At 39.8% G+C, this 17,908-nt stretch overlaps 1 protein-coding gene across 1 annotated transcript in view; it reads left to right on the top strand.

The window, feature by feature from the left end:
• CEP126 (centrosomal protein 126) overlaps positions 1-5,496 on the top strand; it is a 38,073-nt gene extending 32,577 nt beyond the window's left edge. Inside the window, exons 10-11 of the mRNA XM_038143516.1 lie at positions 1,864-1,927; positions 3,916-5,496. Of these exons, the coding sequence (XP_037999444.1) occupies positions 1,864-1,927; position 3,916 (65 nt within the window). The 3' untranslated portion in view covers positions 3,917-5,496. The remainder of the gene's footprint in view (positions 1-1,863; positions 1,928-3,915) is intronic.
• Positions 5,497-17,908: the final 12,412 nt, after the last annotated feature.

Consider the following 17,908-nt stretch of genomic DNA (forward strand, 5'->3'; position numbering starts at 1 on the left):
GGCTAGAAATAATAAATAAGGAGTTCTAACATTGCTGCAGATAAATCTAAATGTATAAATGAATATTACTTTTGCAACCATTTAAAAAATGGCAGACTTACCTAAGTGTTCTCTACCTTGTTCTTCCTTTATGCCAGGTGGATTTCTTACCTTATATTTCTTACTAGCTTTATACTGGTGCTCTTTATATGAACTCTCCAGTCACAGCTTCCATTTTGCTGAAGAATGTGGAGAAAAAGTCTGTACTTGTTCTTAATAATTTTTTCCCTAGTGATTAATCAGCTAACATTTTCATTAGTCCTCCTATGATATTGCACTTGAAGAACAAACTTACTTCTTGAGTCTCTTGTGACTTTAGGATTTGCTTTGACTGATGTGATCATACAGGTCTTCCATTAAAAATTCACATCAGTTTGGCATAGTTTTGGTATTTTGTGTGCTCCGTCCTGTACTTGAAATCAGTAGGAACCTTATGACCTAGTCTCTTCTGCTTGGCTGATTGGCTTTTTATATGATTGGAATAACTGCTTGACATTTGTGCTCTGCATGGAATTGCCAGCTCTCCTGAATTTTACATTTTCCTTGCATTTTTTCATATAAAATTTTACATGCCAATTATTTGAGTTTATTAGAATGTGTTTGCTTAAAGTCCATTGATTTCACATTACTATTCCACTGCTGTTCCTTCTGGACTGCATCATGTATGGTCAGGTTACCCAAGTTTACCCCCTTATTGACTGGAATCAAATTAAACCAGGGCTTATTAAACTTCTGCACACTATCCATGTATTTCTACATTACATGGTGAATAGTCTGACTTTGAGGAAAAAGGCTTCAGTTTCCTATAGACTGCAACAACAGAATAAAAGATCTTTGCAATTGTTTAGAAACTTTGGGCAGCTGTAGCTTACAGTTCTTGCTCTGTCGAACAGTTGTTCAGAATTTCATTTTATCATAACCTGTGGTTATTGCTTCCCGGCAAATTGACATTAAAAAATCCATTTTTTACCAGAAAACTGTTTCAGTATGATGTGCTCAGGTTAAGAAAGTAGATATGAAAAGAGAAATATGAGCGTATAAAACTAAATTTCTGTGTAAGTAACAGAGAAACTACAAAGAAGGGAAAGGTGAGTTCAGCAAAAGAACTAGGAGCAAGAACACTGAAATTTTCAAAATGTGAAAAGGAAAACTGTAAGAAAAGTACATAGCAATATGGAAGAAACAGTGAAAGAATCATTGGAATTGACAGATTGCAAATTAAGTAACTGTGAAAGTTATTGTAATACATAAACATACGCATGTATCTCAGAAATTTAATTAGCATGCCTAATTATTTGGGCATTCATATTGGTAATAGGAAGCTGGGAAATTTTACAGGTAGACTATCATGTATGTACTTGTAAGTAACTAAGTGTCACAGGTATTTACACATCATACAAGTACATTGCTTTTCTAAACTGTTATCTTTTTGCATCCCTTCTTTTGGCTTTGTTTTCACGTGTTACCAAATTGAAAAATCCTGTAGCTTTATATTGGTCTTTTTAATGAATAGCAGTCAATCACTAGCCAATTTACATTTGGAATATTGGTTGCTGGAGAGTAGGTGGCATTCTTTTCTCTAGCTTTAGATATTTTTATTGGTACTAAATTTTTTGTTCATATACTATTTAGATGCAAATTTTAAAAATAGAGGTATGGCCTATACTTCAGCAGCTGTTGGTAGGGGAAATAAAGCCAGTGTTACTAAATTACATTTTCACAATCTTCAGAAAGTTTTTAGTTGAATATTTGACTGTGAATCTTATTTTTATTGAAGTATTTTGTTTATTTAATATTCATTATATAATTTCATGCTTTTTTCAGATATTCAAAAAGCCATTACCAGAAACCCATTTGCTTCACATGTTTTGCAGATAAGCAACCCTTAGTAAGTATTTAATTTAAATGTGCTCAGCTTTAATTTCTACAAACTAACCTTATGGCTTATTTTAGTGTAAAAGTATATTTGAAAATACTGATATCAATCTGTTCAGCTGGCTTGCCCTATTTTCTGTTTATGTAAAAAAAAAGCCCCAACAGACATGAACTTTGTCTTACTATAAACAGGCTTTAACAGTTTATATCAGACTGCCTCATCCTCTGGCTTCATTTCCATTTTGGTATTTGAAGACATTTGCTAAGTCCAGGAAGTCCCAAGAACTTTTAAGGAACAGTCATTTAGCAGGGTCCATTTGAAGAATATGTAACTCATAAATAATTTGTAGTTCTTAGCAACATAGAGAGAAAAGTGATAATTATGCATAGTAGTTCATAAAATAATTGCTAATGCAATGAATTCCTACTTTGACCTGAAGACATACCTTTTTGTATTTTGTTTCATGTATTGGCGATCTTGTCAGCTGGAAACAAAATATGATACCTGGAATGTAAAGAAATGAATATTTCTATTTCTGAAGTATAAAATTTACCTTTCAAAAGTTCAGTGTATGATGCAGGAGCTAGTATTCATAACACTGTATCATCAGTCTTCTTCTATACTCTAAATTTACACTGAAGAAAAATTATAGCTATGACCATAGACATAAAAACATAGAATCACACAATTGTTTTGGTTGAAAAAGTTCTCTCAGATCATCAAGTCCAACCATTAACCCAGCAATGCCCAGTGCATCCCTAGCCCACATCTTTAAGTGCCTTATCTGCATGTCTTTTAAATACCTCCAGGGATGTGGACACCACCCTGGAGCATGTTTCAATGACTGACAACCTTTTCCATGATAAAAATCATCCTAATATCCAGTCTAAATCTCCCCTGACACAATTGGAGGCTGTTTCCTCTTCTCTTGTTACCTGGGAGAAGAGACCTACTCCCATGTGGCAGCACCCTCCTTTCAGGCAGTTGTAGAGAGCAGTAAGGTCTCCCCTAAGCCTCCTTTTCTCCAGGCTAAACAACCCCAGCTCCCTCAGCTGCTCCTCACAGGATTCATGTACTGGCCCCTTCCCCAGCTCCGTTGCCCTTCTCTGGACACGCTCCAGCCCCTCAATGCCTTTCTTGCAGTGAGGGGCCCAGAACTGAGCACAGGATTGCAGGTGTGGCCTCAGCAGTGCTGAGTACAGGGGGACGGTCACTGCCCTGCTCCTGCTGGCCACACCCTGGCTGATCCAGGCCAGGATGCCATTGGCCTTCTTGGCCACCTGGGCACACACTGGATCATGTTCAGCTGCTGTCAACCAGCACAGCCAGGTTCTTTTTCCACCCGGCAGCTTCCCAGCCACTGCCCCCAGCCTGCAGCACTGCCTGGGGTTGCAGTGACCTAGGTGCAGGACCCAGCACTTGGCCTTGTGGAACCTCATACAGTTGGCCTTGACCAACTTTCATCATTGATCCAGCCTGTCCAGATTGCCCTGCAGAGCCACCAGCAGATCAACACTCCCACCCAACTTGATGTCAGCTGCAAAGTGACTGAGAGTGTATTCATCCCCTAATAAGGATCAGTGGTAAAGAACTGGCCCCAGCACTGAGCCCTTGGGAAAACCACTTGTGACTGGGTGCCAGCTGAATGTAACTCCAGGCACCACCACTTTCTGGGCTCAGCCAACTAGACAGTTTTTTAGGCAGCCAGTTTTCCAGGAGATTGATGTGGGGAACTGTGCCAAAGACTTTACTGAAGTCCAGACAAAGAATATGCACAGCCTTTCCTGCATCCACTGAGTGGGTCACCTGGTCATAAAAGAAGGTCAGGTTGGTCAAAGAGGACCTGCCTTTCCTATAGCTATGCTGGCTGAGCCTGATACCCTGGTGGTCCTGTACATGCTGTGTGATCACACTCAAGATGATTTGCTTTGCATATTGCATATACTTTACTGGATAAGCCGTTACCAAAAATGTTAAAGAAAGTATTCTTTATTCATTAGACTTTTGCAGCTCTGTGAATTTGAGACTGAAACACCCCAGGAAGCATCCCAGCTCCTAAATTCAAAATGATTGCCTGGTTTTGAAGTGAGACTCTGAAAAGACAACTGTGCATCAGTGCCTTTCTTCTTGTGAATCTCAGTAATAGGTGTGACTTGGAACCTCAGTTTCATTTCTTCTGCCTCCTATCTTATAAATGCAGATGTTTATGGCTAAAAAACTTGTAATGTTTATTTTCTGCACAGTTACCTTTATTGGATCTAAGTGTGTTTTAATAATGCGTTTTTGAGCTTTTTCTCTGGTCCTTCATGGTCTGTCCTACATTAAAAACAAAAATAAAAACAAAAAACCAACCAAACGAAAAAAACCCAAAAACAAAACCAAAAACTGTTTTCCTCACTAGTGCATTTCTCTGGCTTTCAGTAGACAGAATTCTTTCTTGGCTGACTGGTCTGTGACAAAGCTTTCTCCCACTAATTCATCTACAAGATTTTTATTTCATGAATAACATTCAAACACTAGATATTGCTCAGGCTGTCCAGTCTCTGGAACTTTAAGTTCTCTGCTGGTCATTTAAAACCCTTCTTTCACTACGAGTATATACTTACACATTGAAACAGGTGTCCAGCTATAGATATACATTCAAATCTCAGCCACTGGCTTGGAATTCTTCTTGATGATAAGAATGAACTGTCATGCAAGTATCCAGCTGCAGAAAAAAGTACAGATGAATGAGATCAAATCTACTGGGAGAAACAATGGGGTTTAAAATTTTTACTTCACCAAGAGAACAACCTGTTTCAGCTCTCCTTGTTTCAGAGCGTCCAGATAAAACATGGATATTTACCCAGTATTTTCTGTGAAGGACCTTGTACTCTGTAATACCAACCTCTAAATCCAGATGAAGGTATGTAGTTGTTTATAGAATGGAAAACAGATCACATGATGCCATCAAATGATGTTTCTTGAATGTTATACATAATCACATTTCTGTAGATATACATGCATATCTCATTGTAGTCTGTTTTAAACTGGAGTATTCAGCAATGCATGTCCTCCCCTTGGGTGAGCCATGCAATGGCCTCACAGCAGTACCAGAGTACCTCCAGCTGGCAATCCACTGCAATTGTACAGGAGACAGTGACATTATCTGCTACAGGATCTTGTGGCTTTATGTATTTTATATGCAGTGTGTATAATGTTTGACAATACAAAATTAGCAACAAAATTAAGAAGAAAGTAGAAACTCAAATAATGAATGTCAATTGACTGGTAGGCATTTTTAGGATAAGTAAGTCTATTTTATTCCGCACTTTATTGTAAAATCAGTTTTAAAAAACCCATCTGAATTGTTATGCCAGTTCTGGATTAAAGGCCTTTTGTTAACCAGCATGATACTTCAATTTGTGAAGTTAGTTAATTGCTAAGAAATGGTGAGTTTTTAACTTCTTCTTTTTCACTTCCTCTGCTGTTTCGATAAAAAGTAGATAAATATTCATAGAATCATAAAATCACAAAATCATTTCAGTTGGAAGATCATTGAGTTCAACCTGACACTGCAGTGTTTGCCACTAAACCAAGTACCCAGGTGCCACATCCACATTTTTTTTCTTTTTTTTTTCTTTCTTTTTTTTTTTTTTTTTTTTGTTAAACAAGCAGAATCAGTCAACAAATTTAGGCTGTAATTAGCTGCAAGAAGCAATAAAAAGAATTTACAAAATCTCTCAATTTATAACTCTGTATTGGATGCCTGATTTTCTGTTCATACCTACACAGTAACAATTGTAGGGTTTGTCTGGGGGCTAAGCACTCCTGTACTTCCACCAGAGCTGTGCCTGATCCCCACACAGTGTTACTGCTAGTCTTTGAAACAAAGTGTATGGAAGCTTAGGAGAGCCTTATTTCAGGGGTGGACTCAATGCTATAAGAGTGCAACCACAGGAATATCTCCCCCCATTTAGAGACTGGTATTCTATAAATGGAATGCATCTTCCCAAAAGAAGCTCTTAAATGATCATTTGGCAAAAGTATTTTAAAAACTTGGTTGTTCCCTATCATACCAAGATCATCATATCATTGTCTTTAAAAAGTGTTGCCATTGCTTAGGAAGGAACCAGGCTGTAAGAAAAAGAGAAGAGGAGGACATGTGCCCATTGTAACAATGGACAGTTTCTCAGGTTTTAGAGCTACCTGCTGGTGCATTGTGTCAGCCAAGATTAAGGTGAGCTACACACAGCAAATAGCAGCTTAAATTTTGCAAAGAAGGTTTAGGGAAAGATTGTTTTTTTTCAAGAAAATATTTTAAAGAATGGAATAATAAATAATAAATACCTTTTCTCCTCTAGCTAGGCATTACTACATCTTTGGAGAAAAAATCTGGCTTAAAGGGGCTGACTTCAGTCTGGAGACTGTTAAGATAAACTCTACTTAAACATCAAAACTGCAGAAACTTCATTTCTTATGACCACTGTTGCCATCTGTTCTGACAGTTCTGTCAGAAAAGGGAAACTATAGCTGAAGTCCACATGCCTAAAGGATTTTGATATGTGTCAGTACTTACTTGGTCTTTGGTCTCAAATAAATGTAGAATTCCCAGCAAAAGGCATGAAACAAACTGACAAGGAGCATTTTGAGTTGGAACTCAAAATTGGTTTGCCCTGAAATACTGAGCCCTTACATCTCTGTTTGTCAGCAGTCCCCTGTGACATTCCAGTATGGTGAGGATTTCATATTTAAATAGCGGGGGGAAGGTTTCCCAACAGAGATTAAGAGAGAGGAAAGCAAATAATCCAAATACCAGAGGCCATGGTAGTGCTAGTCAGCAAGCCAGAGCAGCAGCTTAACCAGGTTTCTACTCTTGGGTGGGAGTTTAGGTGGCAAAAGTAAAGCCCATGAGTCAACTTCCTCAATTACCTGAAGACATTCTTTCAAAAGCAGGTGCCTGCATTTAACATTTCCAGGAAAGTAATTTCAAGTTAGTTTTTTGATTTAGCATTACAGGCTTCAGCTAAGGCGATACTACCTTCAATAAGGTAATAACCTTGTTTCTGAGGTCACTTTGGCTCTTATGACAATAGTGAAGTATAATTTTGGTTTAGGTGTCTAAACAGGGTGACCCTTGGGCATCAGGAATGTGCACTATTGAGAGTGGGCCCAGGGGAGCAGCTGGATTCTGAGCACTTGTGAAAAGTCAGAGCAGAGCCTCATGAGTGTGTCATTGAGAAACAGCCTCCTGAGCGCAGACACGGCCAGGAGAATGCCAGGGTTAGAAGAAATGGGCTGATGTTAACACGACCTTTATGCCCCATCAGGGCTTAACAGGGTGTGAAAACACCCCTACCCTCCCAAGGTCTGCCTTTTCCTTCATCACCTGTGCATCAGCCTCCAATGCTGCCAGGAAGAAAATTATCTACCTGTGTGTCTGGGAGGGCACCACAGCAAACAGTCACCATCCTCTCCAGCACCTGCAGCTAGGCTTTAGGATGGCAGGAGCCAATGTACCTGAGAACTGGCACTGGCATTGGCACTGGCATTGGAGGCAGAAGTGACAGGCATGACAGTGCTGTGGATGTGAGGGATAGGTGCAGCTAGAGACACATGGGGACTATAACAAGTCCTCAGCGCTGACAGGGACAGGCAGCGAGACAGGGACTGGCTGGGCTGCAGCTGGAGCTGCCACAGCAGCCTGGGAGTTCTGAACAAGGCTCTGGTTCTCCTTTCTCTTCTGGAACTTTCTTCCAGCCATGGTCATTAGACTGCAAGGTCCTTGCCTGTGCTCATTGATAAGGTCTTGGCAGTGGCAAGAGCTGCAGCAGTAATGGGTGGGAAGAGGGGGACTGGGAGAAGTCAGAGACCCTCCTCCTCCAGCCACTGCTCACGGTCAGTATGCTTTCATGGGGAAAAAACTATTTTCATTAGCTACCAGATTCACAGGCTAAAAGAACTGCAGCCCTGTGAAGGGGGAAGGCCTTTGCAGAGCTACTGCTGACACCTGTAAATGATCTTTCAAGCATTTTGAACACTCTGTTTTGCAGCCAAAACAGGCACAAGAAAACCCTTATGACAGTGTTTGGGGGCAGCCAACTTGTGTGTAAAATTGCAGCAGTGAACACTACTGTGCTATACAACCACAGGCTGCTAGGAGGGTGCATCAAAGCATTTGAGACAAAAGGGCTACCTCAAAATATGCATTTGCCTGTGTTAGACCAGTATAGAGTACACAAGTCTTGAGTTGTGTGGCAGCATCTTTGGTAAAGGCCCTGCTGGGAGGAGAACCTGACTGATAGTGTCAAGTTCTGCAGACACAACAGAAATCACAATGCACAATACAAAAGGAGCCAGAAATGGGTGGGCAGAGTGCCATCTAAAACATGGCTGGTGGTGTGTGGGAATGACCAGACTTCTCACCAAATACACTAAAACACACCTGCTCCGTCAAGTAGACAGGAGGTGTCATACCATTTTTCATCCTCATCATAATATTCATAATCATCTGGCTCATAATGATTCCTTCTCTAATACTATTGCTTTTATAAGAGAGAATTCACCCAAACTGAATTTGGCCCCTGTAACTAGAGATGACTCCACAATATTTTTGGAATTGTATTTCAAATCATAGCTACGTGATTCCTTCAATAGTGGCTATAAATCCCAAACCAGCAGCAATGGTAGCAGTGATCAGAAGGGTGACAGAAGTGTCTGTGGGTGACACGAATCTACATATAAAGTTTCTATTATTGTATATATTAATTTTGTTCTTTTTTTGAGAAGGAAGCAATTGTTTAACATTTTTATTTAGTCTGTATCTTTAGTAGTTTGTGCTCTATCAGAGAAACAAAAACAAAAAGGATAAAAGAAGGAAAGAAAAATGGAAAGGAGGAAGAAAAATTAAAAAAAGAGAGGAAAGGAAAGGTCAGGTCAATTTCTATGCTTTTTATTCAATTTTCAGCAATGTTTTTATTTGATCTTCTTACTTGTTCCATGATAAGACTCTAAAAGATGCTGAATCTCTTGAAGGTTGGGCCATCCTGCAGTTAGGTAAAAATGCCAGTAGAATGGACCACTGTCAGTTGACATGTCTCTTGAATGATCATTCAAGTGTTGTGCTATAAAGCAAACTGAAAAAGTGAAAACATATATTTCTAAAAAAGGAAATGTTGCTGAAATAATTCATATTCAGAGTTTTCATCAAAGAAAAAAACCTAAAGTTCAAATATTTCTGTTTATATTTAAAAGTTTGACTTTTCACTTCAAAATAAGATTTTGAGACTAGCTTAAAAAGATTAGTCAAAAGCTATGTGAAGTGTTTTGTTTCAGGTTGACTTGAATATTTGGTAATTTCTTGCCAATGGAAATTATTTCCCTTTCTGATTTCTCAGTTTGGTCACCTAATAAAAAGCAAAACTTACACAATCTATTCAAGAGGTCTGAATTCTGTTCTCAGCTGTAGGCAAAGGGTTTGGCACTGGGGAACACAGCCTTCAAAGGTTGTTTGGTCAGAATGCTGGTGTTATTCTCTCGTGGTTATTCACAGTGCAGCACTGATTTCTGTGTTGTCCAGTCAGCACATGCCCACAGTCTCCCTTTGGCAAACAGAGCTGTGTGGGGATATGGGGGGTAGGATGATATTTACACAGACTTTTCATGATATTGTTCTTAACAGCAGGCAGAACTAGGGAGGCAGAACACAGGGTGCTAAGGGTGAACCTCTTTCCCTTCCTGTAGAGTGAGTCCTACCAAAGACAAGAGGTGACTTGGCTGGCAGGTTGTGCATTTAGGTTAATTGTTTAACAACCTACATTTGGTGGAGCTAATGAGTGAGCTTGGGATTTCCTAGACAGCTTCTAAGCCAGTAAAAAATTAGTAAGTCTTTCCCCATTTTCTTGAATTGTTAGAAAGCTGGAAGAAAATGTGAAAGCAATTATGTCCTTCAGAGCTCTTCAAATGACTGTACCATCCACACCCTGTGACTAAGTCCTTCTCTCTGTCAGTCTGAGATTGTCAGAGGAGATCGTTCTTTCTTTCTGAAGCAGAATGTGCTGTAAGGTCTCCTCGGATGGCAGAGGCTTCATGCACACAATGCGCCTTTGCAGGCAGAACTAAACCTTCCAGCTCAATGATTTTATTACACATATGTGTGTTTGTTTTAAAGACGCATACAGATGTATAGGGTATGCATAAACAAATAAGTTTTCTTAGTAATGAGCACTGCTTCTGACAGTGCTTTTTTCTTTTGTTTTTAGACTCCAGGATGTGGCACACTATAATGCATGCTTCTGTGCTGTTGCTGCAAAAATACCCTGCTGCAACCAGGGGTATTTGTCTTCTTTCGAGGGGGGGTTGTGGACCAAATATGGCCCAGGCCTGTTTGATAGCTCTCTTGTAAATGAAATGATGACAATCCTCTTATGACTAGGAAACATTCCAGAGCCAGAGTGTAGGGTTACACAATGGTACAGTGTCTTGCCCCTGATTTATAATTTGAGAAGCAGATTGTGTTCAGACAGAATGGGAGTTGAACAATGAGGTTTCTAGTCCTGATCTCATTAACAGAGATTTATACCAAGAGGCTATTGTATCTTGTTCTTTTGCTTTGCCATGCCAGCAAACATTCATAAGGTTATTTAAAAAAGAAAGCTTCTGTCACACAGTTAGGTCAGAAAGTTCTCAGGAAAATAACTAGTCACATACAGAGTGGTCTTAGCATTTAGCTAAGCTTATGTTTCTGGCCTTAATAAGTCTCAGAATGATTACTTGAAACATCATACTCAAGCTTATTACATGTAAAGATTTCTGGAGACATGGTTTAAAATGTCTTTTCACATATTTCTGTTTGTTCATGGTTGAGTCACTCTAAAATAACTAATATTTGCAAATCATCCATAATTACCAAAAGAACGTTCTTCCAGTGCAGAAGAACCAACAGAAGGTGAAATAACAATAATATCTTGAGAGCTACTTTCCCTCCTGCTGCCCCAGAGCCTCTGTGCTGAGAACCTGCTCTTCGTTGACAGCCAAGCAGTCATTGTGCATCCAGAAGAAGATGTACAGCACATTAATTAATATGTCAGTAATGCTGCCAGGCAATTTGACCTGATCACCAGCAGAAAGAAAATGGAGGTTCTTTACCACGCTCACCGTGCTAGAAAATAGACTGACCTGTCCGTTTGTGCTCACAATGCAGCTCTCAAGCCTGCAGACCAATTCTGCTCAGAGAACCTCAGCGGGAGGCTGTCTTGGAGTGTCACAGCAAGACATGAAATCATGCAGAGCACAGCAAAATCCAGCATGGCTCTTAGGAGATTAAAGGGCACTGTATCTGGAATACAGGAGGCATCTGGCTTCAAAGTGCCACACAGCTGTCATCACCACTTTCTCATACTCATGTGAAACATGGACAGCTTATCATTATCACGGCATGTGACTTCCCAATTTCACCTGCATTGACTACTGTGCTGTTGCTGGTATAAATAAACACACAGCACTATTAGCCTGTTATTCAAGGTCCTGTCAAATATCAAGTGCTGTAGTAATACTCTCGTGAGCTGTGTTCTCCCAGACAGCTGATGCACATGTCAGATGAGAGGCCCCTCAACCCCAAATTTGATGGAAGTTTCCACATATTAAGCACCCGAGAGTAGGTGAGGAGACAGTGCATCAGAATCATGTCAGGCCAACCTTCAGACAGTAGCCAGCTCCACATCACAGAAAACTGCTGCTAAATAGTATCTCCTGTTGTAAAGAGCATGGATTGGCCAGACTGTGCATAGAGAAACACTCTGCAATACAGGAGCACGAAGGACAGTGGATGTTGTACAGATTGACAGCACACCTTTGGTGTGTTCAGTTTGTGACAATAGGACCCAGTAAAGGCACAACAGCTGAGTCTTTGCATGTCGAATGAACAGCAACAGTCTTCCTTAAATCCTGTAGTGGAACCACAGCTAGACCTTCCATTTGGTCTCCTCTGCCTGAACTCCCAGTAGAGTTTAAATGAAACTATACAACATCCTCTAATCAACTCCTGGACTCAGTGTGACACAAGAGTAATTTTTCCAACACATTTTGAAATGGATTCAGGTGATCTTTGTTTTGCTTCCTATCCTTCCTATTCCTTGTTCTCTGATAAGCCTGGGGAAATAGGAACATGTTGCTCACTTTTTTCTGTGCCTTTCAATGTTTTGCATGTTTTTCCAGAAGAGTTCAGACTGCACTGCAATAGCAGCTTGTCTAGCTTGCTAGTGACTTGTCACTGAATGCCAGACAGGCCAAATCTGAAATAATCAGGATAGGAATTAATGACATTTTCTAGGCAACGTGTGAATGATAAGCTTTAACTAACTCTGGCAGTCTTCTGTTTAATCCATACCTTTTTTCCTTTGGCTGAATGCTTGGTGTTAAGTGATAGAAAAAGGTGAACTTTTCCTTCTTTTTTTTCCCTCCAAATGTTTTAACTATTCTTTATCTCCCACAAAAGCCACACATCCCATAAATCTTACTTTCTAGAAAGAAAGTTGTCCTTTACAAGTTTCCTATCCAAGTGCAATTGCTTTCAAGCATTTATGCTTACTTTATTATGAAGAGGTGGAGAGACAATCCCAACAGTTTGTTTTATTCCAGTTATTAAAGCCCTGTTAAAGGGCAATGATCTGACAAGGCAGTGCTTTAAACAATGAATCTTATGTTAAATCTTCACAACAGAAAAAAAGTTTTCAATTGCCTTCTGTGTTTACCTTCTTAGTCTCATCGCCATTCAGACCCAATGCAGTGCTTACTGCAGGATCACCCAGCCTCCCCTCTGAAAACTGCCCTTTCCAGGTTTCTGGGGACCTGGTGCCAGAGTAAGAAAACAGGGCTGAGGTCAAGCAGGAGAACTCTAGGAGAAAGCTTCTGTCCTCAGCTTTGGAAACAAACTCCACAGTGAGTTTTCTTAAATCATATTTTGTATTCACACACTCAGTCAATATGAAAAGACACACGTTATTAGATCCCCATACTTTGATTTTGAAAAAAGGTAAACTTGACGGAAAGGGTTCTACTGGTAAGAGCAAACCGTTATGGCAAACTCACTGTCTGAGGATTAGACCCCTACACAATAGGCTACCAGGGCCAGCCCGCCACCTCTTACCTTGCTCTGAAATGTGTGTTCCCCATTAGCTGCATTTGTTACGTGTACTCTACAGGTACCTCATTTTTCAGAGCACTCAGGGACAAGTAGATTTGGAGTATCAAATGCCTTGAACCAATGACTGATGCCCAGGTATTCTGTTAACTCAAGGCAGTAGCATTTCGGTTCATGGGTGAGAACCAAACTTTGGATATGGATTAGGTACTGCACCTGTGTTTTTACCTTATGTAGACCAATAGTTATAGCAGTTGTGCTGCCTCATTATCTCAATTATTAGGAGAGAGAAGAGGAATATGAAATACTTCTCCAACCCTGCTGAGGTTACATTATACTATAAATGAATATCTGTGTCCTGAGTCTGTCTCCTGCTTTTGCAATGGTACAACCACATGGTTCGATCTCGGTGCCATTGAACCCCTATTAGGTTCCTTGCTCACAAGCTCTGATAGCTCATGTTAAAATCACAGGGTCATTTAGGTTAAAAAAATCACTTAAGATTCCTGAATCAAGCCATTGAGTCACTTAAAGTGTCACAGACACGATCTGTCCATCCTCCCCTTTTCTGGACATTTGCATCCCCATGTCAGCTGAACTTCACAGCCCCAAAACACATTAATGAACACCCAGGGCTGGGACCTGAGACACCTCAGGGCTCTGACTCATGAGCCTTGTCATGGACAGCACTGGAAGCAAAACAAGTGTTTTCCAGGCCATCCTCAAGGGCTGTTACATAGGGGACATTCAAAGAAGAAATAGTTGGTCAGAAAATACATGCAAAAGGGAGACCCCCTGTATGCTTTAGTACTCACCCACCTTTCCTGTTTTCAGGGATCCGGTAGATGTTTTATGCTCTTCTGGCCATGAACACATGATAGGAAAGGAGAGGAAATGGCACTATAACAATAAACACTACACAGTGATAATTTCCAACAAGGAAACTGCTCCTGGCACTGCATAGTGGCTACACAGATACATAAATGCTGGCTACACAGATTAATGCCTCTGGGATTTATGATTGCAGCTAAAATACTAAAATATTCCTGTTTTCTTCTCAGTTTAGGCCTATTTTTAATTTTTTTTTTGCTCTGTTGGTGTTATAAAATCCACTGCCATATCAATACCTAAGGAAAATGGTTGCAGGGCCAGAAGCTTCTGGATCCAAGCTTTGGCAGGCTGCAAAGGAGAAGAGGAAAGGGAAAAGAGTTTCAAACTCAGCTAAATATGGCATTACCACTCCCAGGAGACCCTGCAGCAAGGTGCAAAAGCCATTTGGGTACACATGGTAATTTGAACAGCAAGATCTCCTGAACTGTCTCCAGCACAGCTGTAGCCTAAATGTATTACTTTACTGACCGTATAGGTCCAATGCAACTGTCCTTTGTGCATATGAGTTGGAGAGAGCATAATGCCCTTAGTTTTGTTTTACTTTTTATCAGCACTTGTAGCAGACTCAGTCTCATCTCTTCTTTCACCTAAGAATGCTGTGGGGTACATGTCATTTGAAAGATTCTGTACAAATATCAGAGAATCAAGAATCATGGAATAGTTTGGATTGAAAGGAGCTTTAAAGACCACCTAGCTCCAAACCTCCTACCATGGGCAGGAAACCTTCCACTAGACCAGGTTACTCAGAGCCCCATCCCAAGTGGCATTTGACACTTCCAAGGATGGGGAGTCCACAACCGCTCTAGACAACCTGTGCAAGTGCCTCACCATCATCACAGTAGAGAATATTTTTCCTGATGTTTAATCTAAACATTACACTCCTTCAGTTTAAGGCCATTTCTTTTTTTCTTATGGCTGCCCATGGCTGCATAGCCTTGTGAAAAGTTCCTCTCCAGACACCTTGTAAGTCTCCATAGTTTGCATTATATTCCTGATGAGAACATCATCAGGATAAGCTTTGCCTGAATATCATACAGAAAATTGCACTGAAATTGTTTTGAGAGTGGTTCATTTCCATTCCTCATCCAATACAAAAAAATGTTGAGAGCAGTTCTAACTTGTTCTGAATCTGCCATTAACGGAGGAACAGAGACCCCACACAAAAGAAAAACGTCCTTTCCACCCAACACCAGCACAGCATGAAGAAAGTCAGTACCATCTTCCTGCAGAACACTTAACAGCTCTATTTTCTGAGGTCCTGTCATCTGGGCTCAGTTTTTCCAAGAGAAGTAAATACTAAAATTCTTTCATCTATCTTTTCAAGTGGCCTTTGTTGGCTAGTAGGATTTGCACAAACAGGCAACTCCACCGAAACATATTTCAAGATTCTTATTGGTCATACCGAAGATTGGTAAATTAAACTATATGCAAGACAAAATCTCTTGATTTAAAGTTTTGATGAAGGATATTATCATGAGACACTACATCCAATTTGTGTAAGTATGATTATATTCTAAAACAGTCAGATAAAATAGATCAGAGCCCATTTGGGGAGTCAGATGTCCCTACTAATTCAGCATGCTGATAGCTCAGAATCTGTTACTCACAGGTTTTTTAAACACTGGGGATGTGTATCACAGGGAGGGGAGCATTATGAAAGCTACTTTTCAATACTCCTATATTATTATATCAAGATATGTCATATAGTGTATATATACTAAATCATAATGTAACATACACTATATGTACTATAGTGTATATATACTAAATTGTATATATCTATTATTATATGTTGCTAAAAATATCATTGCACACTTATATGGAGTCTGCTGCAAAATGAGAAGCCAAGGAAAAGCTTGAGTTTTGTGCCTTGCTGCATGGAGCTAGGAATATAGAAAACATGGGAGGAGATTACTTTTCTTTTGAATGTAGAAGCAAGATGATTCTGAAAAGTGGGACTACTTCCTGCAAAATACTTTAATTTGGATTTTGTGGTATTGATAAAAATCCATATTCAAAACAAATATGTTACAATTAAATCCTTATCAGCAGTGCTTATTTTATTCTATTTTTCTTACTAATTTTGAAAGGAGAGAAGCTGAAATAAAGTATTCAATATACTGAGATGAATAATTATTTGTACATTATAACAGTCCAAGTTAGGGACAGGATCCAAAGTTCCCAGTAATTTTAATGGAAATTATGTGTCCACATTTTTTGGAAAGATTTTTATATCTCAGGTATGATTTATTATCAAGCACACAAGTATTTAAATGGCACCCAAAAAGAGCAATAAATGCACAGAGCACATTGCAGCAAATTGAGGTGAATCCAATAATCCAATGACAATGCTTAGTTCAGTTTCTGAATACCAAAGTATAAATCCTTTATAGAAATTTTGCAGAAAACACTTTAAAAGACAATAAAACTCTCAAAAGCATACAGATTTTCTCAGTCAAAATTCTTGTTCAGTGATACATAGCTGTCAGCTATGTTACCCTTCTCCTGAGAGCTGACAACAAGCACACAGCTTTGTGGCAGCCCTGAATATTCCTATCAATTTAGCTTGGCCCTGCATATAACATCTGGCCCATAATTAATACAGCATTTTAAAATCCTTCTGGTACTATAAAATGCAAGATATATTAAACCAAATTAATCTAAAAGTTACTGGTTTTTTGGGTTTTTTTTTGTTTCTTCTGGAGAAGAAAAAATCTGAAGGGTTAGAGAAGACAAAGTTATTAACATATTTTAAAAAGCCAGAGTACTAAATTTGACATCTCTGCCAATTCCTCAGATCTCTTTTGTCCTTAATAAGACAGTGCTCACACATTAGCCTGTGGGGTATCAGATGGCCCTTTTGTGCTTATTCATTTCCTATAAAGAACGCGACTCCTGTGGCTGCTCATGTTTCCTTTGGCAGCTGAGAAGCCGGAGATTTACCACGCTGTAAATCTGCAGCTGTAGCAGAGTCCAGGTCCCACCATGTCCACAGCCACTGTGTTTGCTGTGTGCTGAGGAGGGCCCCCAAGCTGCCCCCCTTCCCCGGGCCACCACGTGTCACCTACACCCCACTGAGGTCTGCGCTCCTACCCTTCACTGCCTTACCACCATGGGGAGAACTGCACATGAGCAAAAGCTATGCCTTGATAGACTACTTCTGCTGTGTATGAATTTATTTAGAAAGGGTGAAGAAAATGTAACAAATAATTGTATGGCACCATTGTAGAGTGAGGAATTAGAAGCTATGTACTTCTCCTGTAAATGTGAAGAAATTATGCATGAAAATATTGCCAAGTGCTTCCTTTATAACAACTGGAGAGAAACAGGCAATTTTAAGGTATGATCCACCTCTTCCTATATATCTGAAATAGGTCAGATGAATCAGTCCCTAAAAATATTTATTTGTTTCTAATGACTTGAAAGAGGGGTTACAGATGAGCTCAGCCATAAGCACTGTGTAGAAGTTAGGTGACATGCATGCCATTGGAGGCAGACCCAGAAGTGGTCTATTGACTTCTTCACTTTTCCCTCCTAGTATATTGTGCTTTGTTTTGAAAAAAAATAGATCTCAACCTGAGATGACCAAATTTGGCTATAAAAGGACATATAACACGCAAACATGATGACTACCAATGCATATGGGCCTGTGGCATATCTTGGGCCAAACTGAATTCCTTCCTGTAGACAAACTTTGTTCACTTGTAGCCAATTCTCCTTCATCCAAGTAACTTAAGCATTGGAATTCCAAAAGTAAATGAGAAATTGTGTTGCCAAACCTAAAACAAGAAAATTTGAGATATCTGCATCCAAATTCCTGATTTGTCCCGTGCAACTGGGACACTAGGTGTTCAGAAACTAAGCTGGCTTTGCATGGATCAGTTGGCTATATTTGTCGGTAAATAAAATGGATCAGAGACAATTCTCTGGCCCCAAAAAACAAGTGACACACTACAGCTTGCAACCACACAGCCAAAACTCTC

This window comes from Motacilla alba, chromosome 1 (genome assembly GCF_015832195.1).
Source record: "Motacilla alba alba isolate MOTALB_02 chromosome 1, Motacilla_alba_V1.0_pri, whole genome shotgun sequence".
Lineage (NCBI taxonomy): Eukaryota > Metazoa > Chordata > Aves > Passeriformes > Motacillidae > Motacilla > Motacilla alba.